This window comes from Rhagoletis zephyria, unplaced genomic scaffold (assembly GCF_001687245.7).
Source record: "Rhagoletis zephyria isolate East Lansing unplaced genomic scaffold, Rhagoletis_zephyria_1.1 Rzeph_scaffold_00031, whole genome shotgun sequence".
NCBI classification, from domain to species: domain Eukaryota; kingdom Metazoa; phylum Arthropoda; class Insecta; order Diptera; family Tephritidae; genus Rhagoletis; species Rhagoletis zephyria.
In genome coordinates, this window is record NW_016157115.1 from 778,701 (window position 1) to 806,452 (window position 27,752).

Consider the following 27,752-nt stretch of genomic DNA (forward strand, 5'->3'; position numbering starts at 1 on the left):
CTCCAGACTGACGGTAGTTGTCTATGCAAATGTAGTGCGCTTATATATGTATATGTTTCTATGTAGATGGTTTGTATGTGTCTATTGTGGTTTTGTGAATTTCTTGAAGAGCAATTAGTTGCGTCGCGCCAGAGTGCTCTGGCGACAAAATGCATAAGCCGCTAGTCAATTTAATGCAGACGCATTAGAGATAAACATGCATATGCATATATACACATATGTAATTATGTATGTTTATTGCTAATGAAGAGAGGACATATTGATGCTAGTTTTCAACTAAGTTGCGTAAGTTAGACTTTTTCTGCTAGCGCGGTTTAGAAATAAAAGTGAATGATGGTTTGTTTTTTGACGTTTTTGAATGAACCCTTTCTCTGTGAAAGGTTCAATTTAAATAAATTTCAAAGATCAGTATTTAAGAATGCAACCTCAACATTTTATTAAGTTAGATTACAAAGCATGCTTATTTTCGGAGCAGTCGACCTTAATTTCTATACTACTATTCGTTGGGAAATAGTATCTAAAATACTCCATTTTAGTAATTCTTTTTATGGCGACTTTTAAAGAACTTGGTGTTTTCAGAACGGTGATAATATTTAAAATTGCTGGATTTGTATAATTTTTGTCCTCAAAATCTAAAGAAATAAAAGATATGGTGGTTATCAATGGAAAAAGACGTTCCCAAAAATCGTACGGAAAGGCGATTTTCTATATTAAATAACTTTTGCTGCATTGTCATAATATCGAGCCAAATAAGCTACTGATTCACTAGAATACAGTGGCTGCATGGTTAAATTACGATTTCGCTTATATTATCGATATTTATATGTTTTGATTTATTTAAAAAATCATTTACAGTCTTATAGGAAATTGCCTTATTTTACTGCCTTTACTTTTTTTAAAGTTACTATATTTGTCCAAGCTATGTGGAGCTGCCGATACAAACATATATTCAGGGTTACAAGCCTGTAATTATACACTTTTCTACATTTCATTTGAAATAGTATGCACCAACGGATTAAAATTAGTAAATAATTAGTACCTTTTCTACTACATTAAAATGCGTAACCGGAATAATCCTACCGAAAAAGTGAGGTTAAGTTATTGATAACACCTTGTTATTATTACACCGTGGATCGGATTAAAACCAAATCAGAATGGGACCACCTGTGGGGTAACACCTTTCCTTTAAACAAAGAATTATAGAAATCGGTTAACGTGGTCCAAAGTTATGCGGCAAAATACATAAAAAATAAAATAATAAAAAATAATAATATTCCAATGAATTGATAGCCTTTCTCCTTTTTGTGAAATTGGTTAAAAAGTAGTATTTACATATGCAAATGCATATCGTGTAAGTGCGCTTAAGTAAACTTAAATCTAACATATTGCACTATGGAGGAGCTAGTTCACGGGTGTGTGAATATCTACTCTGGCTAGATGCTTTAGGAATATTTCTGCATCAAAAAGAAAATTTGGAAAAAAAATGTCGCTTACATTATTTTGGCGGTTAGGGCTCGATATTTACAAGAAATCAATGTACAGTTGGTATACCACAATAATCAATTTCAATGACACTTCTTTTTGAAACCTATAATAAATGCTCAAAAATTTGATTCATCTTGTTCCTCATTTTTTCTAAAACAAAAAAAAACAAATAAAAGTATATAACAAATGACTAATGGTGATTTCCTTTTTTCCAAAAAATGCTGTCGTCCCCCGGAGCAAAATGTGTTAGATGTTACACTGAACCCTGCAAGAAGGCATGTCTTTGCCTTCTTGTCCTTGCCTAGCTCACGCATTTCATAATGTTGTCGTTTTAAACAACCATCTGATTTTCAGGGCAACCACCTCCCCTAACAAAGTTTCACAGGGCAGAGAATGAACCCTACAGGAGTGTGACATTTTAAGAAAAGAATAAAAAATTTTCTCACCCTTTGCCTTTAATTAAGGATCGAACACTAAACGAGAAAGGGGCAACCAAACGGGGACATTTTTTGGTAGAAACGAAATAACCATAAGTGACCATCAAGTCAAGGTGCAGCAATTGTATTTTCAGAGATAGTAGTCCATATTTTAGCTTTAATTTAAGCGAGTAAGGTTCTATCTCCTTTTTTTTGCTAGAGCTTCTAAAATAATGCAAAAAACGCGAGTTTTTGTCACTTTGACCTCGTTTTTATCAAAATCTGGACCTGATGGATTCGCTTACGGATCAGCACAAAAAAGTCCATAAAAGACACCTTCAACATTTGCCGCACCAAAATTTTTTTTTATTTTTGTTGGGCTGTGTTATCCATTAAAAATGAGAAAAAAACACAGATTTTCGTTTTTATACATAAATATTTCCTTATGTTGTCCATAATACCTTTCGCTCCCCTATTTAGTTATAATTTTGCAAAATAATTCATAATTCATAATAGCTTTTCTCAATATTCATCGCAATCTGGATGTTAATTAAATGTTTTAAACAAATTTTTATTTATACCTCGGTGGATTGTATGCGACTTTTCTTTGAGTTGTGCTAAATTATATCAACAATTAAATGCAAAATGCTGAATACTTTAAATAAAACAATGATATTCTTGGTTGTTACGAATGACTTTACATAATAATGATCCTTCAAAAAACTCTTAGATCTATACCAGCATGCTTTCCGACGTATACATTTTAGAGGTGCCGACACCCTAATAAAGGGATTAGCTCTCAAAATTCTCAAGTCAAAAATTCATTAGATTGCGTCTGTATGGCCTTTTAAATAAATATAAATAATCATTATTTTTATGTGGGAAATAAAACTCAATAATAATTTTTGTCTCTGAGCGAAAAAAAAAGAAATCATAAAATACTCATTATTTGTGAACGAAAAAATAAAAATCAAATAGTAATAATTTCCGTTGAGCGAAAAAAATAAAAACCATAAAATAATAATTAAATGCTGATTTAAATTATTTTACTCATAACTATTACCGTCCTTGTTCTTTACAAGTTGCGGCCAGTTGAAGACAAATCGATTACAGCATTGAAATCATACATGTTTGGCTCATTTTGATATCTGTATGTACAAACTAGAGATGGGCACGGGACTAAATATTTAATCCCGATCCCGTCTATCCCGAAACTGAATTACTAAGTCCCGAACCGGCCCATCGAGACGTTTTTCAGAATTGTACCGCGGCACAGCGCTGTGGCTGCATATAAAATGTTGGCAAAAATACAATTATGGACGGGTATAAATGAAAACTTGTTTCTTGTGAACTTGAGGATGCTGAATTCAAAAACGCAATTTATTTTTTGGCACCTTTCATACTTTCTCTGTAAATGCAGTCCGAAGTTCATAATTTATATTCTTGTTGCTTTTACATAGGTACATACATATAGTTTGTTCCATTTTCAAAAGTGAGGTGTCAGCTGACAGGGATTAGTCTGTGGATGTTTGTTAAAAAATTTGATTAAAATTATTTAATAAGGTAAAGGAATTGGATATTAGAATAACGGTATCAATCGGCATGGTTTTGAAAATACTTTAATCTTAAACTGCACTTAAAGGGGTTGCCACCTTATACACTTGGGTAACTGGAATATGTATAAAAACATGGGTGTCAGACCAAAAATCAAACTTAAAATATTTAGCAAAAATAAGTGACGAATAAACAAATTCCTGAAACCTTAAAGCTAATTCAAGGGTCCAGTAATACCAAAGTAGTATTTACATACTGTAATAAAATAACAAATGCGATGACGTAACCCTTTCGTTTGATATAAATATTTGAATGCTTCATATATACAAATATTTTATAATTTAATAAAATTCGATTTGCAAACAGGTGGCGACACTCTTCAAAATATGTACATAATTGCAAGCTATTACCCTAAAGTTCTTTCGTCTGATTCCAATATATATGGTGATAGTTATTTCAGTCACCAAATTTCCTAAATTAAAATGGAATTTAATTTTTTAAACAGGTGGCAACCCTCCTAGATGTAATTAAGAAATCCACATTTTAAACCCGCTTTCGATTGATACCCACCTTTTAATAACTCATTTGACTTAATAAATAATTTGTATTAAAAGTTACCAACTGTAACTCTTTTCAAAAAATTAGACCCTTATTACGCATTTAAAGGACAAGGCATTTAATGTGCTTTCTCATTTTTGAAAATGAATGAATGGTGCAGATCTTATGGCATTAACAATACATAAAAAAATGATTTGATGCATCTGCCAAAACCACATTATTTTGCAAAGTGCATAAAAGTGGCATTATTTTATTTTATTTTTCAACAGATAAGAGACCATACTTTTGGTTTATGGAATAAAAAAAAACATGATTGGGAATACAACTTTTTTCAGCCGAGTATATGACCACGCATTATAAAACCAAAGGGGACCTATATTGCAAATGGGTTAATACAAGAAAAAATTAAGCAAAAATAAAACCGACTTCAATTATCATATAAAAATTGGAGATTACCGTTAATTTAATTTGTAATTCTTAACAACAATTTAAAACACAACTGCTTTTAAGTTGTTTAATAACAATTCTTTGAGGTTTCTTAAAAGATTTTGATCCAGTATCAAAGTATAACGGGAGCATTTGTTAACTGATAGATTTTGTTGATTGAAAAAAATATATTTCTCTTTCATATGCATATCAGATTACGAATACGATAGCATATATAACTCAGATGTTTCTTAAGTCGACTTAGGCGGTTATTGCTTATGATCACAGATATATTTCACAGCCAATTTTACAGCACTTTTTGCTTATAAACATTAAACATATTTCTCTCTAATATATTGCATATCTTGTATACATACAAAAATTGGCTTACCCTAAATATTAAAAATGTCTGTTAATACAAAAAATCGTCACGTACCCATTCTAGCAAAGAAAAATCGTTTAAGTCAATACCTCCGAATAATGGCAACGTCTTAAAATTACGTGTTTTTTACTTATTTTTTATGAACTTTAATCTACTCTAGCATTTTGACACTTTAGAGTAAGCAGCTTATGTTACTCAGGAATTAAGTGCGCTTATCATAGACGAAACACAGCTAATAGTCGACCCGACCAGCTCACTCCTTATAAAAAAACTTTGCTTGAGGCTGCCAAATTTTTAAAATTCACAATACTCAGGTTGCGAAATAAACGTGTTGCCAGCTAGATATAAATATGAAACTTACGGACTCTATAGTTCATATCTTTAATTTCAAGCGGCCGTACCGCTCGTTTTGTTGGTTTTATGGCTAGTACATGTGCAGGTGATTATTGTATAGCAAAATTGGCCTATTTTTTATTTTAAAATCTTAAAAATTTTCGAAAATTCTCATAACCACGGCGATCGATACATCAACCTTATGTAGAATTTTCCGCTGAATCCAATATAAATATATTGTGAAAATGGAAGGGTTTTCAAAATATTTCAAATTTTCGCTCGATTTGTTGTTTTTATGTTAAGTGCATGGCAAGTGGTTTTTATATAGGGAAAGTTGACATAATTTAATAATATTACATCGATGTACTTGATTATTTCTGTAAATAAAGATTATATCTTACCTAAGATAAAAAAAAAGAATTGTACATAGCTCCTGGGCACCAAGACCACTGCTGGCCAATGTTATCTAACCATTACTAATGCAGTATATAAAGTTTTCCTCAAATATCACCTGCATAGCAAGTGCAATCTCACATACACCCATGTAAATAAATATGCTTAAAAATATAGTAATATAATAGTGGAAATGATGATATGTGCATTCATTCCTTTATCTGTGTCAGTGGATCAAGCGCTTAGAAATATGCATGCATCTCCATATGTACTTACATAAATACGTACTTAGCAAACCCAATGTATGTATGTATATTAGAATGATCCAAAATAACTAAAAAATAAAATAATGATGTAAATAACATGTAAAAAATGGTTTCCATTGATAATTTTATAACTATTGAACAGTTTGAAATAAAACTGGTTTCTTGACACATTATATAGGGCATTAAATTCCCTAAAAACCATGCTAAAGTTGATTATCTAGACTCAAAACTGTATATACTTACGGGCTGTGAAAGTCGAAATAAGCAGAAATATACAGGTTTAGGACTTTATGATTTGACATTTTCATGCTAAATGAAAAAACTTTTACTAAAATGATACAAAATGTGTAGAAAATGTTATTTGGAAACTAAATTTGGCAGAGAAGTGAGAGTGTTTTACTGCTTTTTTAAACATTAATAGTCTTTTTAATTTATAATAAAATTATGTTACTTCAAAAATAAATTGCTTTTGTCCTTCGTCAAAGTTCGATTACAATTTTGTATCAACGCTATACCTCGTTCTGCAATATCATTGACATATTTAATATTCTAAGACATCCAACTTCAGGGTAATTTTTAAGAGGATTTAATGCTCTACAAGAATATGCCTGGACAAAATTTTTACCTCAAACGGTTCAGTAAAATTTGTACATGTTATTTTCATAGAAAATTTCAAATGCCCACCTACACCTTTTAAAATTGAAATTAAAATTTTTCCAAAGGGAAGGTTGGATTTTTTTTGTTGGTTCACCCTAATGTGAACACACATGTGCTTGAGAACAATATTTACTGAAAACACTTGCATTGCAACGTCGTTGTATTTATCTAAATGCTGGAAAAGTGAATTTCTTCACAATTTTGGTCCGTTTTAAAGTCACATATTCGATCGAAACGGCAGACGCTTCTCCCCATCAGCACCATGCACCACCATCCACCCAGGCAGTACTGTCGTGTGAAGTCGTCTAAGTAAAGTCATCAAAAACGCATTTTGCTTGCAACTTTTCTTTCCAACAGCCCTCTGTCCGCCTTTCCTGCCCCTGGATCTAGCAAAACCATTTGATGCAGTACTTCCGCCAAGGCTTGCGTGCACGCACACTTTTCTGTGCAACACGTTGCTGCAGCCTCTGCTACTTGGGCTTCCTCTGCATCCGCTCTGCCAGAAAACGTAATTGAGACGTGTTACTATATTTAGTGGTATAGATATATGTTATACACGCTTGTTTGGATTCTCACCATGTACTTCACTCATCCATCTATCTTGCTCCTGCAATTTCTTGAATGCTAAAGTCGTTGCCTTTGGAAGGCTCGGAAAGGGGTAGCAGCCAGCGATATAATAAGATAACCTCTCACGTTCGACATTTTTGAAAATTATTATTTCAACTGAGGCAATATGACGACCAACTCCTACTAGAGTGCACAGCTAATGGCGGTGCAATGCGTTTGGCACTTAGGCCCATTGTCGCTACATCGCGAATGTTTACATCTCCATACATACTTATGTAGTAGTGTTGGTGCGAAGAAGCAACCGTGTACACGCTTACCGACACCCAAAGACGGTACGAATATGAGTACCTGTAATTAGCACCTCACGCTGCATGTGGTTGCATTAATTCGAGTACATAAATGCATATCTATGTAGGCAAGCATTTTTGCAAGGCATGCATCTCGAAGAAGTTTTCAAAGTCTGTTCGTAAGTTTAGACAACGATTGCACAGCTGCCTGAAAGTCTTGTTTATAGATAACTCGCTTGTTTTTTACCACTTAACACCAATCCTTTCTGCTGACGGTGATGTTACATAAGATTGCCGGACGTACCCCATTGGGGGGATATACCCCATTTTGACTTTTTGACGGCAGGCGATAAGTTGAATCAAAGTTGAACGAAAAGTAGAATTTTTATTTGAAAGCAGTCTTATGCCATATTTGCCCAGTGGGAAAATGGGAATGCGTTACCTTTTTCTTCCAAGAAAAGATTAAGAATTACGGCTGAACGAAAAGATGCATCGCAATGTAAGCGAGCGAATGATGTGTAGCTTTGAAGCCTCTAACAAAACGAAAACTCAAATATGTTTTTTGTTCCCGTTATCCCAACAGCTGCTGTAGCCGAATGGATGCGTGTTCGGCTGCGGTGTTTTTGGTCACGGGTTCAAAACTTGTGGCGCGGTCTTTATTTATTATTTTTATTTTTTTATTCTGTTTAGAGGTTATATTTCTAGTTTCGTAAAGCGACATGCGACACATTACTTTCATATGACTTCGCTGTGGACAAATTCTTGCATCTTTTCGGGCGTAAGATACAGGGGCTATACATTACTGTTTGCATTCTCAGACATTACCTTTTCCCACTGGGTAAGGCTAAATATGTATACATATCTATATATATGTACATATATTTTTTATGTACATGCACTGGCGATCAAAACTGATTTAATGGTAATTTTTTTTAATATCTACGATGTACATCTCCACACATAAGAAAAAGTGCAAGAAATTTTCATAAAAAATTTGAGTTCAGAGTTGATTGAGTTTTGTTGATTGCATTTAGTTTTATTTGTCGCCCGAAAAATACAACTTTTTCTTTCACAGTTGTACCCCAAGTCTCCCAATTTGTTCTTATCTGTACCCCTTTCGGCATTTTAGGTCTGGCAACACTAATGTTGCTGCGTCAAAAAAGCAAACGACACAAACAAACTTAAGACGTTAACACGTTCGCGACATCATGTACAATTTGTAGTACACTGTACGTTTTATATTTAATCCTAATAAAAACGCCTCTGCTGCGCAAGAAGCTAGGAAAAAAAGATACAGTTTTTCGTATACATAGGTGGTACATGATCTGTGGTAGATTCGGTTCAAAGTTGGATAATTTTTGAATTTATTCTATTCTATTCTGCACTGGCCACTCTAGTAGCCGTAATATTTTGTTACCATTTTATAAGCAAAATGATGTCCAGTAAAAACCTAAATACCTGGAATTAATACCCAGTATTAATTTGTACTGGAACCTTAAAATTTTTATTCGAAAAGTGTATAATAACCAAACAAATTTGCAAGAGAGCACTGAATCGAGAGCGCAAAAATACGGGAGAGCTGCAAATTTTTGCTCGTGAAATTTTTACTAGCAGAAATTAGCTAGCAGAAGAAGAATTAATGTCAAAAGCTGTCATTTGTTGAACTGGTTAAGCATAAAAAAGTAAAATGAGTGGAAACTAAAATAATAATGATGTACCGGGCTGTATAAGTGCTTGTGTGTTTAAAACCGATTTATAAATAGTAAAATGTTTACAGCACAATTTCAAAACACAGTGCAAAAATGGTTCACTTGCAAGTTTTTCCTAGTTTTGTGTCCAATAACTTTTTCTGCTAGTTTTCTCTTCTTCTCAATTTCACGCTCTTTTTAGCATTTTGGAACATCTATTTATTTTTGACTAACTCTAAAAAAAAAAACGATTTTAAGGAATATTTTCAATATGCGTTAACACATCCGAAATCGGCAACGTCCCAGTCGGATCGTCCTGAATGTGGTTCCGAAAATAATGCCTTTTTGTGTACTATTTCCTTCATCGTAAATTTGAAGTACATTTAATTTCTGTATGAAAGGTTTGGGTATTCTGTAGGTCGTGAAAACTTCACTGTTAAAATCAGCATTTTGTAATGCTATGACTTCGGCAAAAAAGCATGAACGAGAATAAAAAACTGTACAAAGCTCTTCAAACCAACAACAACCATCTCCTGCAAAATAGCCTTCTTAGTAAGTCTTCAATATAGTGATGTTGGCTATGTCTTCCATACAAAATAACCTAATAGCTTAAGTTTCGCGTCAAATAAAAGACGCCTAGTGGTGAATTAAGGACTTCATGTATTTGGAGCTATGTCTGAGTGGAAAAAAGTGCTACTATATATGCTATATCGATGCTAGTCCGACATGGGTCGTGAACGTGTTAATGGCGCGAACACTTCGGATGTGGGTATTGTTTCGAGTTAAACGCTGATAAGGCACGATTCAATTACTCCTGCATGGTCATTGTTTTTACGAACGTTTGTGTTTAGTTCCAAATATGTTTTTTTTTTGTTATTATGCACGTATGTATGTGAACATGTTATTTTAAAATTAAACATAAAATAAAATGTATTTATTTGTGAATGTTATTGGCTTATTAACATTTTATTTTTAATATTGTTATTGAGATTTGTACCACGATTACTTAATAGGAAACATGGAAAAAGCAACAGAGTCTAAGCGGTAGAAGTTATAGCAGCTATTTCGGAGACCACCACATCTCCTCATCAGACTTATTTTTTCTAGATTTCAGCAGGAATTTCTTTTTCCTAGGCTTCAGCAGGTACTCCATTTTTCTAGATTTCAGAATGGTTCGATCCCTTCTGAAGTCCAGAAAAAAAATCTGATGAGGAGATGTGGTGATCTCCGAAATAGCTGCTATAACTTCTACCGCTTAGACTTTGTTGTTGTTTTCATTTTTTCTAATAAATAATCGTGGTACAAAGCCCAATAACAATATTAAAAATAAAATGTATTTAATTTGTCGTCATAAGATAAGTTTAATTGATATTAATCAGTTCTGTAAAGTTGGTTGGTAGAAGCGTCGCCTGAGCACTTCCTACGGACCAAAAGTATTGGCATAGAAAATTTTTCATAATGTAAAACTCTTTCTGTTTTAATTTTTTTCACAATTTTTTTATAAAATATAGTTCATACTGCAACAAAAAACGTAAAATATAATTTCTAAAACCTCAACTTTTAATCAGATTTTTTCGAGTATGCAGTTTTGTAGCGAATTAAATTTTAGTTAGTTAGTGCAAGTATACCATTCGCTTATTGTCGATCTGAATGTATTTAAACCTTCGTTTAAATTAAAGGAATGTTAACTGAAGAATTGCAAGAAAAAATGGTGCAAATAAATAAGCATTTTCCTACGTCTGAAATCCACAAGGAAGGCGACCGACCCCACCACTCGCGCCTTCTAATCATAGATTAGAAGCTCGTACCGTGCGTCAGCGAACTGATTAAACCTTATCAGTGTGGCTTTAGTCCTGGCAAATCCATCATAGGGCAGGTATTTACAATACGCCAAACCCTGTAAAAACACACGCGAGGATAGGATCGACACTCATGATCTATTTGTCGACTAAAAGGAGTTGCGTATACGCCGGGGTGTCTGAATTTTGCATCCCCGCGAAAGTGATCCGGATGTGTAAAATGACGTCAAGCAATACCACCAGCTCCGTTAAAATTGGAAAAGACATCTCCGTTCGATAACAAACGAGGTTTCAGACAAGGTGACTCCCTTTCATGTGATTTCTTTAATCTGATGTTGGAGAAGATAATAAAAGCCGCAGAACTGAACCGCTCAGTAACATTTTTTTTTACAAGAGCGTGAGCTGGCGTATGTTGATGACATCGAATGGGTCATTTTCATACCCGCAACTAAACGTTAAATCGAACAAAATTATAAATTTAAGGTTTGAGAGACAGCGAACTCGATGACGTTAATGAGTGTTTCAAATTAAGAATTTATTAAAAATGTACATATTTATTTATTAGTTAAAATTTTAATATTTCAAATTCTTCTTCTTTTTCTGGTAGTTTGACAGTTTTCGCAAACTCGCTCTGAAAATAGTCCTGTGACGTTGGGCTAATGAGAAGCAAAAAGTACTCTCTCAAAGTGGCTCCCAAAAGCCCGTGAACCAACCAGAAAAATACAAATTGGGCACTTTCGTGGTACCATGATTTTTTTTTACAGAAAAATGGAAAAAATAACAAAGTCTAAGCGGTAGAAGTAATATCTGCTTTACCGAGATAACCACATCTCTTCATCAGACTTCTTTCTTTAGATTTCATAACGAATCGAACCCACATCATCGATGTCCAAATTCAGTAATGCTAAGCGTAGAGCCAAGCACATCCCATTTGCTCTTGCTGCTTATCCATCTCCTTACTACGGTGTTTACATGAGGCGATTTTACATCCAACTTTTAGTTGAGGGAAACAATCGCCTGGTGTGAACGGCCTTTCAACTTGTCGCTTACAATGAAGTTGGGGGCAGCCAACTTTTGATTCAATTAATCACCTTTAAAAATGCCTGTAGAGTCGCCTCATGTGAACACCATTTATTCAACCTATTCATATCAAGTGCAGCTGAATCGGCGCTATTTAAACTTGACAGGGCAGTTGTCATTATTAATAATTGTATATTTCAGGCTCATCCTAAACTAAATATTTATTTGACATTGTTGGGTTCAGGCAAGGAACGCCTGGTCTGAGCCTCCTCTAGCGAAATGGTCAGATGGCATTAAGGACTGCGGATATCTCGGCTTGAAATATCGAGGCATGGAGATAAGTGAAGATTGTCCCCGTTGCCTTTGATATATATTTCAAATATTAACATTGCGTCAGTTTTGGAGCCATAAGTAAAGATTCTACATTGCATAGAGGTAAACAAGACAGTTGAAATTATCGCCAAAACCAGCGTAGAGCTTTCAGAGGATCAAATTAGTGAGGAACTTAGACCTCTGCAAGTAATATACAATCAATTGGACGAGCGCATGTGGAAAAAAGAAAAACAGAGGCGGCTACCTGTAGAATAGCTAAGACCATGTGCAGACATATATTTAACGATAAGATGTCCGAATATGTTATATCGGTCGATAGAAGGAGCTGTAGAACACTCGTTGGTGTACCATCTTGCAGCGCACGCATATAAATTGAAATTAACTCACAGCGATGCTACGAACCGGGTGCAAAAGAAACCCTGGAGCACCTGCTGTGTCTTTTCGATGGTAACTACTAGGTTACTAGTGAACCCACAAGGCGTTTAACCGCCAAAAATTTAATTTCAAAATAATAAAAAATATTCCGAATGTTAGTCAGAGGTATAGCGATAGGAGCGCACTATTTCATTTAAATGCGTGCAGCCGTTTCTGAAAGATGAGAGGTCTCGTATAATGCAGGCTTTTAATTTCAACAAATTTCAAATCCCCCTATATAAGAAAAAAGTCCACAATTAAAAAAAAAAATAAAACTTTATCGTACATCTACATCTTTAATTTTAGTTCATTTTTGAAATTCGAAAGAACGGTGAAAATCTAATGACTATAACAAAAAGTGTCTCGTAAGCTTTTCGAAAGGGTATCCAGCCTAATCAAAAATATTTTCAAACTAAAGCTTTCATAAATCTCTTTCGATTGACACCCATATCTTAATATTTCATAAAACTTGTGTAGAAGTTAGCTAAATTCGAGTTTTCAGACAGGATGAAATCCTTCTCAAAAGTATTTTCAAGCTTAATCCTTGTTACCTCTTCTTCGCCAGACATTGCGATACATATTTTAATTGACTGATGAATTAAAGTGAATTTAATTCTCCAAACATGTGGCAACTCCGCTAAATACAGTTCAGAATTTGAAAAAATTCAAACCCCCTTCGATTGATATCCATATTATAATAATTTATTTAACTTATTAAATAATTTGAATCTAAATTCTAAAAAGCTGACAAACCTCTTCTCAAATATATGCTTAGCGTTCAAACTAAAGATTTCTTAACACTCCTTCGTTTGACATCCATATTTTGATGTTTCATATAACTTGTGGATAAGTAAACTAAGTTTGACATTTCAAGCAGGTGGCAACCCTCTTCAAAATATTTTCAAACTACTACTTTCTGAAACCCCTTTCGTTTGGCACCCATATGGTGATACGTATTTCTCTTACCTAATGTGACCAACTATTTCATAGCTCAAAGAAGTACAGGTAAGGTTGGGTTAATTTAACGCCGCGAGCCGATTACGAAATTTCGGCTAAATGCGGCTAATTTCGATCCCTGAGAGCTCAGTGTTTGTTTAGAAGTGCTTCCATCATAGCCTCGTAAAGGTTGGACAGACTAAACGACAGTGCGAAGATGATTTCATCTCATCTTTCTGTTGACAGCTGATACAAAAGAATCAGTCGAAATTCCTAGTCTCACCGCATGAATACCAATCGCGCAATAGCCTGTCAGAACCGCCATCACTAGCCCTTGAGTGGTAACGTGTTTTAAAGTGCCCTATAAAAATATTTGCTGCAGCAGAGAAACGTCTTATTTTCCGTTTTTTATGTCACAAAAGGACCCGGTTTCCCTTAGCCTTAGCGGTTCGTGCTGCGACAATTCTGTCTGCAATATCCGCAGAAAATCCCTAGGGGAAACATGAGAGCCTTTTCCAACCTTCGGGATGAACGCAAAGCTGACTACCCTCAAAGCCTTGGGGATGTACTCGGTCCTCACGCAGTTCGCATAAATAGGATCCAACCAATTGCACGACACCTTCAGAGCCCTTTGAAGCTGCGCAGGTATGATGCCATCGGTCCCCGGTGACTTTAATGGTTTCAACGAATTTATTGCCCAGGCCATGTGATGATCGTCCAGAAGATCGGAGAAGTACAGGACCTAGGGAAGATTTTGTAACCAGTTAGCGACAATTTTCGAATCGCTATCGCACATTTATATCATGCGTCAAAAAGTGCGGTAGCGATCGGAAAATTGTCGATAACTGGTTACAGAATCTCCCTCCTGGAGTACAAAATATCGCAAAGAAGTACATTTGACTGTACTTCGAAGTACGAAGTACAAAACCTAAAAAAGAAGTACTGTACTTCCGAAGGAAGTACGGTTGGTCACATTACTCTTACCTAATATGATTTTTTTAAACAGGTGCCAACCCTTTTATAGCTCAGTCAAGAAACAAAGCTTTTTAAAACCATTTCGATTGATACCCATTTTGTAATAACTGATTTGTTTTTTTAAAATAATTTAAATTAAACTTTTGAAAAGGTGGCAACTCTTTTCAAAAAAGTAAAAGCTCATTGCACATCTGCAGTTCAAGCCGTTTAAATAATACACCTCACTTTGGAAAATCAAACGAACGGTGCACATCTTATATCCTGGACAAAAAATATCTTCGCGTATTATATATGTATGTATATATATAAATAGTGAGAAACGCAGTGTGAAGTTTCTTAGGCGACAGATACTAATCCCGGAGAGCTTCTCCTGTATAGTCAGAAAGTATTAACTCACGGCACAAGCCGCAATCTGACAAAAGCTAGGCAGTTCCAAAAAGAAGTGTTCGGATGATCCCACGTTGTCTTCCTCCAACTCATCTTCGCCTATGCCGCAAATGCGATCCGGTAAGATATTTACCCCCTCTTCGCTTGATAAATTGGCAAGCTTGAATGCTGGTCAAAAGAACTACGACTAAAAATATGTTGCAAAAATTTAATTTTAGGCGCTTTAAAAATGCACAGCTAATTTAGTCAAAATCAGACAAACCTTAGTGGCATAGTTTTCGTCGCGAATTTTTGACAAATAGTCAAGCTTGGCTGAGCTGATTCGAGGTCGTTCTATTCAAGAGCAGTCCACAAGTAGTCAAGCATCCGCATTTTATATATGTACACCAGGAAATATATGACTTTCTTCCAGGAAGATCTTCTATGCACGCTCTTTAGAGTGTTACAAGGAAAACTAGAAAGTCTTCGTCGGACAAAGAGGTGGGGGTGGGATGTTTCTTAGAGGTGGGTGGCGGTTGCGAAAACACGCAACACTCTCTAATAGAAAGTTGCGTCCTGCACAGAGCCATTATATCCATTCTAGGGCAAAAAAGAGTCAGATTCTTAGCTACGATAGATTTTCCGCAGGGGGAGTGATCTTCCCTCTGCTATGGTCCTTCGTAGTAGACGAACTACTCTGCCTTAATAGCTAAAACGGCTTCGACGTTCAGGGCTATCTTGATGGCATTGACATCCTAATCAGAGATACTACAGAAAAGGGGCAAATTATTAGAACCTTTTCTTCAAGAAGAAAAGCTTTACTTTTCCGAAAAGATCAAATGTCTAGGAGTTAAACTGGAAAAGTCGATGTATGATGTCATCTCCAAGCCCATTCTCTGTTACGGCGCACCCGTCTGGTGGAAGAAGGCAGAAGTGAAGTCTAGCATGCCAAACTCAGTAGGCTACAACGACTACCCCCGGAAGAAAAGTCGCAACACATCTAAATACACTCGGACAGTAGAGTGGTGCTACTCGCTTTTAGAGTGCACGAGGTCACCTCAAAGCTGGTGTGGGACTGCCTTTAGCTCTTAATACGTATCGCCTCCAGGAAACTCATATGCGTCACAGTGAAGTCATGGGAAATGAAGTGGCAGATATTCTCGCCAGAAAAGGGACTACACAGGGATTTATAGCCCAGGACCCATTACTGGTCTATCATGGAGCTCCGTTAGGCGAAACTACTATATCTGGATGAAGAACGAAGCGCAACGTTACTGGACAAACACGGAAGGTAACAGACAGGCCAAGTCCTTCATCCTGGATATATCAACAAGAGGAACCGAAGAACTCCTTCACTTCAGTATGCATAAAGTAAGAATTGTTAGAGGCTTTTCCACTGGCTACTGTAGGGTAACGAAACAATTGTAAAACATAGGAGTTGTGAACTCTGACCAGTATCGGTTATGCAACGAAGAGTCGGAAACGGTAGAGCACGTCACTGTCAAGCCCTCCTAGGACTAGACGCCGCTTCCTAGGATCACTTTACCTAGAAGCACCCGACCTTAACGGCATTCAGCCAAAGGACCTCGCAAGGTTTCTTAGCAATATATGGATCAAAGAAGATTTTTAGTTGAATAGGGGTTTGTTAGAATAGATCGTTTCGGTCGCGGTAACTAGGTTACCGGATTTCTCCTCTAAACCTCATCTAATCTAATCTAATATGTCGTATAAGTAATAAAACCGGCGATATCTAAATATCTACTGTATCCAGTTGGTCACATCCACGCTGCACTAAGTATCTACGTGCCAAAATTTGTTGCATATTGAGTAAATAGTTTAGTAGGTGCAAATGAAACTTAAAAGTGCAAAGTGAAACGCAAACTGCCATCAGCAGCCACCCAGCAAAAGTTTCATGGTTTATCCTGCAAACACACACATAAACTTGCGCCAATATGCACACGTCCAAGTAGAGGTCATAGTTAAAGACTCCGGAAAAAGACCAGGTCAAAGCCAATAATTTATCAACTGTTCTGGCAAAAAATCCTACACGCCATGGCATGAAATCGAAATCGCTTACACCATCACACCGCCAATGGACTGTAAGTCTCGATAGTGCTGTGACATCGAGACAAAGTGACATTATTGTAAGAGAAAATCTGATAGTGGCTTACAATTGTTGGTAGGTGAACCAATGGAATTTACAAAGAGTGTATAAATCACTTGGCCTCATCCGCGCCGCCCAATATTTATAGTGCACATACCGGCCAAGGAAGAGCAATTTTACAGCGGAGAGGATATGAATTTCATAAGCGAACCAATAAACCAATGAGCTCAGTATAGGTCAGCACAAACATATGTTAGTATAGCCATCTCAAGTGGGTCACAAATTTAACGACGTTCGAATTTCTAGGTGATTTTTAAAATTTAGACTTTTTATGAGCATTTGAGGGGACAACCAACCCTACTAAAATTAAATTTTTTCGTCCTGAAAATTACAAATTTAATATAAATACAATTTTTATATTTTAAACAAATGAAAGTTTAAACAATTTTTTCGCCTGTAAAAAAAAATTATAATACCAGCATTTTACGGCGAAAGTGTTCGGGCATTCACTCCGAAAAAAACATGTGAACGGATAACAGTAGTTTATTCACAATCATATCTTTAGTGCGAGCCGTACGTTTTAATGAAAATATATTACAATTTACTTTAAAGTCAATAAAATTACCTTTCATCTGATGTTAAATTTATAGCATTAAATAAAATCAGTCGTAAGCTAAAGCAGAAAAATAACGTATTTTCTCGAAAAATTGTCGTTTTTTTAAACTTCAGGACACTTTCGGCACGTGAAGGCATGTTCCGATTGAGCTCCAACTTTCAAAATTGTATTTTTCCCCTAAGTAGCACAATTTTAGACGTGAGCACCTGTAAAAATCGAAAGTCGATTTTTAAAACCACTCAAATATTACTGTTCGTATGGACACGGAGTGTGTAAGCTCACACTAAGGTTGTGATTGTGAATAAACTAATGTTATCCGTTCACATATTTTTTTCGAAGTGAATGCTTGAATACTTGCGGCGTGATATGCTGCTACTATAAATTTATGACAGGCGGATAAATTGTTTAAATTTTTATTTGTTTAAAAAATAATAATTTTATTTATATTACATTTAAAATTGTCTAGACGAAAAAAATTAATTTTAGTATGTCCTCTCCCTATGTTTAAAAAATCGCATTCCAATTTGTATTTTCAGAAAAAAATAATAATTCCGTACCATTGTAAAAAAAATTAAAATGCTCATAAAAAGTCTAAATTAGAATTTTTTTCAATGAAACTTACGGAGTGTATTTCAGGTAAGCGGTCGCTGTGGTGTAGTGGTAAGCAGTGTGCGCTTCCACTCCGCAGGGCCTTGGTTCAAGCCCCGGTCAAAGCAACATCGCAAAACATTTAGAAAAAAGCTGTTTTCTTAACAGCGGTTGCCCCTCGGCAGGCAATGGCAAACCTCCGAGTGTATTTCTGCCATGGAAAACAGCTTCTCATAAAAATACACTCGCTGTTCGGTGTCGGCGTAAAACTGTAGGTCCCTGCCATTAGTGTGACAACATCAAGGCGCACACCACAAATCTGAGGAGAAGCTCGGCCAAACACTAACATATGTGTAAGCGCCCATCTATTATAATATTATTATATTATTTCAAGTCAGTAGAACTTCATTTGAGCGAAAAATCACCTTGAAATTCGAATCTCGGTAAATTTGTGCCCACTCGAGATGGCCTTATCCAAGTTAATACACCTTGGGATTGTCAACTGAGGTAGGCTCTCTTTTAAGGTACTATAGTGCCAAAAAATTTAAACAATCGATTCAAAATCCAAACAACATTTTCTCAATTCGACTTTATAGGATGGTTCTTCTGAGAGCAATGTCAAATTAGATCACATTGCTGAATACATTTTGGCCTTCCATGTATGTATGTAAACATACTTATGTGGAGCTGCAACTCAACTTCTCCTTTTCTACGTGCCTCTCACACTTACATACATAGTTAGCAATGTGTTTGTTTAAAATTTACTTGACTCACCGGCGTCGAGTATGGGTGTGCTGTCAATCGAATTCCATCAGCCTCTAAGTGACGCTTCATAACAGCCTCCAGCTCCTTCATCGTTGTTGGCGCATCACAATCAGATGCCAGAATTTCATTACTACTACTCAACGCTTTCGGATCGTTAATCATCACATACACAATGGCTGCTCCTTTCTCCCTCAATGATCGCACACTCTTCAGAAGTTTGTTCCGATGCTGTATATTGTCTACACCAATAGCATCTAGATCGATTTCACCGATTTGCTTGCAGATCTCCAGCTCATCGTAGCCATTTTCCATGAAGCTTTCGGCATACTGTTGCATACCTATGGCACGCAGCCATTCACACACGATGTTGTTGTGTGGCATGTTGGGATTTTCGTATCACGTGGCCGTTGTAGCGCAGCTGCTAATGTTGGAGGTTGTGTTCGGAGGCGGGAAGGTTATGTCTAGCGGTGCAAAGCTCACCTTTGACGTTTTGATTGCAGGTTTTGTCTTTGTTGATTTCGTTGTTGCTGTTGCGGCTGAAACCAATGCCGATACAGCCGGTGCGGTAGGGGTGGTAAGTTGTGAGCACGCGGCCGAAGTGCTGCTACTACTTGCAGAGTAAGATGTGGGCGTGGAGCTTGAGCTGGCGCTGGTGTTAGCTACTGCAACGGAGTGGCTGTAACTGAGGTTGCTTGTTGCCTTCATAGCATCAGCGTTCGTCTTGTGTTGCGGGACGATCAGGAAGAGCAGGAAACTATTTAAGATGAGGCATCAGGCTCTGAAAGGAAAATGGGAACTTTTTTAGTACACTTTATTGGAACTGTGCAACGAAATTACAAAAAAGTAGTATGACTGGTGTCTTCTACCGGAATTGTGAATATGGTCGAGTAACTAAAATCTGCTTACTCAAATATATGTATGCATGCTTGTATATGTATATGAAAACGCATATGAAAGTTATAGGCTCGTATACTCTTGTTTACAATGAAAGCAACTTAAGCTATATGCCGGGTTTTCCTCGATTTCGTCGATATTTCTTGTATGTGCTACTTGAGTTCATTCTATGATTACAAGTTAAAGTGCACGTTATTACAATTTCCTTCGAGTGGATTGAGAATTTCTGGATATTTATCCGATATGAAGTACTCGAATATGTTCTATATAAGGGGTGTGCAGATTAAACGATTTTCTATACGGGCCAACTCCGCAAGTATGCGGCATGCTCATATTCAGGAGTTTAATTTTCTAACTAAAAATCAAAACGATCGATACAGAAGTGATGACCTAGTGTTAAACATTTAACAAAAATATCTCCGAAATAGCGATGCCAGATCGAAATATAAAAAAATCGATTCGAATCGAAATAAATATAATCGATGAAGGAAGAATCCACAAGATCGATTCATATATTATACTTAATTTTTATAAAGAAACAAAATACCAACACTGACATTACAAATATTTATTGTAATTAATTGTTAAAATTTACATTGTTCATAACGGTTTCAATATCTACATTTATCCAAAAGATATCAGGTAGCTAAAAATCCGTAAATAATTGAAAAAAACTGTAAAACAAGGTGTTCTATATTAAGCCAACGATATGAGCATTCAGTAGAAATTTCAAAAATTCTTAGCCCTGCTTAAGGAAACAGTAAAATATTTTCGATTTTTTTTAACAAGAGATTTTTTTTTTCAAAATTAAGCGGTATTTTAAAAAAGTGTATGTATTATACACACAAGCCCAATAAAGCTTATTTACACAGGGTTTTTTGCAATATGGATCATTTTTAAATTTTTTAGTTTTTGCTAACTTTAAGTCTCATTACTTAATTACCCTTTTTAGAAAAACATTTAAGAATGCAATTTTGTAGGCCATGGAATTTTAGTTTAATAGAATGCAATTTTGATTTCTGGCAATTTTTTCACTAAAGATTTTGCTCATTTCCTCCATAGCTCGAAATTGTTTTTATATGGAAGAAAATGTTAAGAAAAAAATCGCCAAAAATCAACGCTAAGTCCTGACATATTTAAGCTCGCACCTAAAATTCAATGGGCTATAGAACGGCATAGCAAAATTTTTTTTATGAAGGTAATTAGGGTGTGCAAAATTTTAACGAAAATATCTACAAATATCACGGATCGAATCTGAACTAATAAATCGAAAAAAAATCGAATCGAAAGGATTTGATTAATCGATGTTCGATTTAATCGATTTAAAAATGGCATCTCTACTCCGAACTCGATTAAGAAGTTTCACTCCAAAAAGTTACGACTGGTCAAATGAAAACGCGCAAGGATTTTTTTTATGAAATATGAACAGGCAAGAATACCCATACATATGGATATCCATGGCGTATGAGTAGCACTCTTTCCTGCTCATATGTATTTCATACAAAAAAATCTTTGCGCATTTTTATTTGACCACACATAAGCTTTCTATTCATTCAACAATTTTCTTCATTAGTAGGTTGATTTTTTTGTAGCAGAACAGGCGTTATTCAACACGAATGAAAAAAAGTTTGAATTTTTTTCATCAAAAACACAAAATATCTGGAATAATTAATAAATTCCCAGCAACTGTCGACGTGATCAAGTGGAACCACTTTTTTAAGCTAAATAACGGTAAATTGAAAATATCTCAAAGAAAAAAACTGAACTGGATTTTCGGAATCGGCGAGCGATTCTACATAGGAATAGGATAGTGGTATTCAGGGGACAAAAAAACACAAATTTGTGATCTAGTGTTATTACTAAATTTAGGTTTTCTAAATGACATTTTTATTATTCATATTCTCTGTTTAAAAATTGAGCTGTTACCAGAACTCATTTACAGGGTAGTTTAAGAAATAAAGAACAGAAGGTGTCATTGGAAGGGATAGGAAGGCAGTGGAGGGTCTAGAAAGGCACTGGAAGGGATAATAAGGCATTGGAAGGGCTACAAAGGCACTGGAAAGGACAGGAACGCATTGGAAGGGATACGAAGGCATTGGAAGAGATAGGAAGGCACTGGAAGGGGTAGGAAGGCATTGAAAGGGATAGGTACGCACTGGAAGGGATACGAAGTCATTTGAGGGGATAGGAAGGCAGTGGAAGGGATACAAAGGCATTGGAAGGCATAGGAACGCATTGGAAGGAATACGAAGGCATTGGAAGGGATAATAAGGCATTGGAAGGGCTACAAAGGCACTGGAAAGGACAGGAACGCATTGGAAGGGATACGAAGGCATTGGAAGAGATAGGAAGGCACTGGAAGAGGGGTAGGAAGGCATTAAAAGGGATAGGAACGCATTGGAAGGGATACGAAGGCATTGGAAGAGATAGGAAGGCACTGGAAGAGGGGTAGGAAGGCATTAAAAGGGATAGGAACGCATTGGAAGGGATACGAAGGCATTGGAAGAGATAGGAAGGCACTGGAAGAGGGGTAGGAAGGCATTAAAAGGGATAGGAACGCATTGGAAGGGATACGAAGGCATTGGAAAGGATACGAAGGCACTGGATGAGGGGAAGGAAGGCAATGAAAGGGATAAGAACGCATTGGAAGGGATACGAAATCATTGGAAGGGAAAGATAAGGTAGTGAAAAGGATACGAAGGCATTGGAAGGGAAAGGAATGCGTACAATTGTGTATTTTTTATTTCTTAATTTTTGAAAATTTTCCTTCGTTATGAAGGTGTAGGTGGCGTGGAGGTGGCCCCTACCTCGCTACGCCCTTGTTGATAACTCTGACTGCAAGTCGTCACGGGTTGCCGTGGTCCGAATTGCAAAAAATTTTATTCGGATAGTTTTTAACACAATACCAGTAAAATCCATTAAGAACTAACAATTTTGGTTTTTTGGGGCAGTCGAATGTAGATACCTAACAGATAGGTATGTACATAATTACAAATAAGTTTTAGCAGTTCAACATAAAATGTTGGTGGAATAAAACATACGTCTAGTTTTTTAATTTATGTAAAGTGTTTATAAATTAAATGATAAATAGGGATTTTTTTTTTAATTTTATGTGCATGTCGGGAAAAATTGGGAATTTTAAAGACCGAACGAATTTCTAAAAAAAAAATATTCTGGCACTACTGGTATTGGCTTATGAAAAGCTATCTTGGCTTGTATGTACTATGTATATTGAACTAAAGCAGTAGTGTCCAACCGGTAGCTCGCGGGCGCCTGGTAGCTCGCGACCTAAATTTTTGGCGCCCGCAAACAAGAAGATGAACAGAATATTTTGTATTGAATTGAAAAGTTTAACAACTGGAAGCTTTTTTGGTACATAAGTAGGCTTTTATTTTTGAATTTTTAGGAACACGTTCACTTCTTATCTTTCTATGCTAGACATGACAGAATCTCTGTTTCAGGATTTTCAAAACAAAAACAGCGTAATCTCAGCAATAAAAAAGTGTCGTTATCTGATGACCTACCAAATGATATTCATGGCCAAATAAAATGCGATTTCAAGAAATGTGACTAGTTTTCCTTACAAATGGATGAGTCGACCGATGTTTCAGACTCTCCGCACTTATTAGTGTTCACCAGAGTGGTATTTTCTGATTTTTCTACTAAGGAGGCACTGTTAGTCAATCTGACTTTGGAAACTCGTACTCGTGGGCAAGATATATATAAATAACGTAGTGAAAAAGAAGGAAAATCTGGTTGCAAAACCACTCAACCTTGACAATGTTATGAGCACGATCGTTCGTATTGTGAATTTGATTCGCGGATGACCGTTAAAGCATCGGCAATTCAAAGCCTTGCTCGATGAATTTGAGAGTGAATTCGGTCACATATTCTACCACTCTGAAGTAAGATCGCTAAGTCAAGATAAAGTGCTCTCAATATTTGTAGCTTTGATGACAGAAATAAAGATTTACCTGAAATGCAAAGGCAGCATTTTTAACTGATGTGACTGCAAAACTAAATGGTTTCAATACAACTTTGCAATCTCGAAATCGATAGAGCAGTTGACAAAGAAAAAATTCAACATTTCCAAACGTTTACTCTTCTGGATAAGGCATTTTCACAACTAATGGTTATTAAAAACAAATACCGAAACATACTGACTGACGAACATGTCAAAAATAACATGATTTTAGCCTGCACAACTGTGCAATATAAACCAGATTTTATGAAGTTATATGAAAATATGAATATTCAAGCATCATATTAAGTTTATTGGGCAAGTGCTGCGAGTCGTACGACTTGAAATCGGTGTAATTTGCAAACTATTTTTGATTATTTTTAGGGAAAGTGATAAATATTTCAAATGAGAAACACATAACTTACGTCATATCTATCGACTCAGTGCCAAATTTTGCCGTTTTGTTAATCAATCTCCGAAGAAGGTTATGCATCGTTCTCAAATCGTACGAATTGCAGCACATTCCCATATGTTTCCAATAAAATGAATGTTCTTCATGAAAATATTATGCTCTGTTATTAATTTAACTTAACTGTATAAACTTTAATAATAAATAAATATTTTAAAAGGATCAGTTAGTAGAATATATACATTGAATATAGGAAGAGTGAAACGAGTTAACGCAGTTAAGATTGAAGTTAAGCTAGCGGTGCCCGCGTATTATAGTGATAGTTTCAAAGTAGCCCCAGTGATGCCAGGTTGTGGGTAATTTCCCTATTTGAGGGATATTTTGCATCAAAAATTATTAAAAGGGAAAAAGGGACATTTTATATAAAAAAAAGGGATTTTCTTTTGACGCAGTTATTGTTGCATAATTGATCAAAATTCAAGAATATTCGACATTCTTACGTAATTAATCGTTCTGAAGATGTGATGTGGAGTGAAATGGTATACAATTGTTAAAAAGTATAAGGACAATTTCGAAAATTTTCTTACGTTAACCAATTCAAGCGCTGAGTAAGAAAGAATCTTTTCAGTTGTAACTGGTGTTTCATGTAAAAAGCGGAACAAATTATCTGATGAAATGTTAAATAGCACATGAATGTGCTTCAATTTTAAAGTCACCAAAAAATTCTTTTAGGCCCTTAGTGAGTGAGCAAAAAAATTAAAGTGAAAAAATGAATGAGTGAAAAAATGCAGAAAAAGGAGTTTTTTCTTAACAGCGGTCGGCCCTCGGCAGGCAATGGCAAACCTCCGAGTGTATTCCTGCCATGAAAAACTGCTTCTCATAATAATACACTCGCCATTCGGAGTCGGCGTAAAACTGTAGGTCCCTCCCCTTTGTGTGACAACATCAAGGGGACCGCCACAAATTGGAGGAAAAGCACATATGTGTAAGCGCCAAACTATTATTATTATTTTATATGAATTTTACTTCTTTACTACTGAAACATGTATATGTTTAAATTCGTTGGGAATTTTGTGGGATAAATTTTCAAGATGTGGGTAATTGAGGGATTTTTTCCCCATTTCCGTGGGATATTTAACAGAGAATGTCTGGCATCACTGAGTAGCCCTTTGTTAAAGTTCTGTTGGACACTACTGAACTAGAGGCATTGCCAATTTAGTATCAAGAAGCTTCCCGCTTCAGCCAATCAGAAAGGGCCAAAATGTTTGTTTTTGACACCCCAAAATTATCCAAAATAGCAAAATTTTAACATTATAATGGCATCAAGAGATAAATAGTGCATACGAACAAAGCACTTTTAAGTATATTAAGCATTTGTAAAGATTTGGAGATTTTCAAAGATACAGAGCATGTCCCGGTGCCGACACAGTACTTGTAAAAAGTCCCGGTTTTTGGCAAGAAAAAAATTTTGACATCTCGTAAAAAATTTAGAACTCTTTATATTCGTATAGGAAAAGCAAAATTTCTAATTGTGCCCCGGTTAAAAGGAGTGAAGTGCAAAGTGTGTTCGAGTTTGTTTTGTTTTTTTTGGAAGAAACTACCTACAAATTCCCAAAGATCAACACGATATTTTACTAACTTCAATCTGGCAACGCCAACTTGTAAGCAAATTTATTTGGAAAATTTTTGTGGTAAAATTACAGTAATTTACATTTGGTAGAAGTTATAGCTGCTAGTTCGGAAATCACCACATCTGCTCATAAGACCAGTGGCGTTGTCGTTGCTTCTCTCGCTCTCTCTATTAACAGCATTTCATATGTTGATACGGACGGCAGGTAAGGAAGAGCTCTAAACGTCAAACCGCACAAAAATATAAATTTAAGATCTGATGCATGTGATATTTTTTGACTTATCGATCAAAGAAAAACAGCTAAATATGCACTTGTTTCTTAGCTAAAATTTGAATGTTAAAATTTGTCCTCTTCTTTTGGCAGATTGAGAGTTTTCACAAACTCGCCTGAGAAAATAACAGACTTATTGCGCGTCCCGGTTTCAAGAATGCAAAAGTTGGCAACCCAGATACAGAGTGGTGTTGTTTGGAAAGCTTTTATTGGGCTGAACACATTCGCGAAAAATGTTTGGACAACAATACTGACTGTCAAAATGTATAAATCTATAAAAATGTACAAATGCTTAAGTAAACCGTATGCGTTTCATGATACTCATTAAGCAGACATTCGCACAAGGAAAAATCGAAACAAACAACTGTCAAAATTAGCTCAAAATTAAACCAACATAAAAAACAAGGTAATTCCGCTAAAAGTGCCCATCAGTGCGTTTACCTTACTTTATTTGTATAATGGTAGCGACTCTTAAAAATTATTTTAAAATTTGAAATTTTCGTGGATGTCTTTACATTTTAACGTTCATAGAACAATCAAACCCAAGTTCAAAAATTTAGATTTTATTGTGGATTTCGGCAGAATATCTATATTGAGGAACAAATTCTGTTAACGAAAGGATATTCCACCGAGATCCGCAATAAAATCTGCGTTTTGCTTATTTTAGTCCTACAATTGCAACGCCCATTTTTAGGGGTTTGTCGCCTGAAAGAAAAATCTTGACGTACAAATATTATTTCTGGATAGGTATTCTATCGGAATCGGCAATAAATTTTTGCAAAACCCCGATTAACACCTTGCTAAAAACATGTCATCATATGTTTTCGAAAACAAATTACAAAAGATTGTTGACTCTCACAATATAAACCAACTCGTCATAAAAAACGAGATATAACGATTTGAAGAAGTACATGATTAGTCAGAATCACGAATAAATCCCAGATTTGACAGATCAAAAAAAATTTCTTCGAATACGCGTTAGCCTATTTCATGTATAGAACCCATAAAAAAAATTAAGCGAATCGGAGACATGACATCATTTTTTTACGAAATCCCTCCGACTTAAATAGGAATGGTTCACATACATATATATGCATGTGAATACACCCAACATATTTAGTGTTATTCTATAGGCCAATACCTTTCAAACAATACCTTATATATTAAGTTCCGGCTACTAGTTGGAAAGATATAGAGGCAAATGTGTTTTGGTTCGTGTCTCCACTACGAGATGCTTTGGTATGTATGTGGCGTCTGTACGTACCTTCATTTAAATTTTTTAAACTTTCAGGAATTAAAGTACAAAGAAAACTGAGAAGGTTTTGTTCCAGGATGTCTTGATCCGTATGCTTTTGTGGGCGTGGCTGCTGCCTGAAATTCGAAAAAAAGACAATTTTTTAAACTACCACTAAGGCCCCACTACTCAGTCCATATCATTGATGTGGATATCAGTAGAAGGGTCTTCAAATAATCTATCTAACGCTATCTTTTGTGACTAAAAAATATAAATATATCATAACTTAATCGCCCGAAATCTAGAAATTGGGCTGCTGAAAATATACAATTCGGGCATTTTCTCAAAAACTGGTCAATCGATTTTATTCTAGGTTTCCACATATCTAGCCCAAAACCTTAGCTTTTATCTAGTATACAGCTTAC

General features: G+C 35.7%; 2 protein-coding genes across 3 annotated transcripts in view; both read right to left on the reverse strand.

The window, feature by feature from the left end:
* The window catches only part of LOC108364266 (uncharacterized), a 37,102-nt gene extending 17,770 nt beyond the window's left edge, over window positions 1-19,332 (reverse strand). For both annotated transcript variants that reach the window (XM_017617880.1, XM_017617872.1), the window contains exon 1: window positions 18,938-19,332. In XM_017617880.1, the coding sequence (XP_017473369.1) occupies window positions 18,938-19,309 (372 nt within the window). In that variant the 5' untranslated portion in view covers window positions 19,310-19,332. The remainder of the gene's footprint in view (window positions 1-18,937) is intronic.
* On the reverse strand, window positions 19,311-19,648 carry LOC108364277 (chitinase 3-like). Its single transcript, XM_017617893.1, has one exon. It carries the CDS (start codon window positions 19,631-19,633, stop codon window positions 19,325-19,327), a length of 309 nt encoding a protein of 102 aa, XP_017473382.1. The 5' UTR covers window positions 19,634-19,648; the 3' UTR covers window positions 19,311-19,324.
* Window positions 19,649-27,752: the final 8,104 nt, after the last annotated feature.

What these genes read in the sequence shown, in the direction of transcription:
- LOC108364277 (XM_017617893.1), bottom strand. Translation starts at nt 19,633, where the DNA reads ATGAAGGCAACAAGCAACCTCAGTTACAGCCACTCCGTTGCAGTAGCT.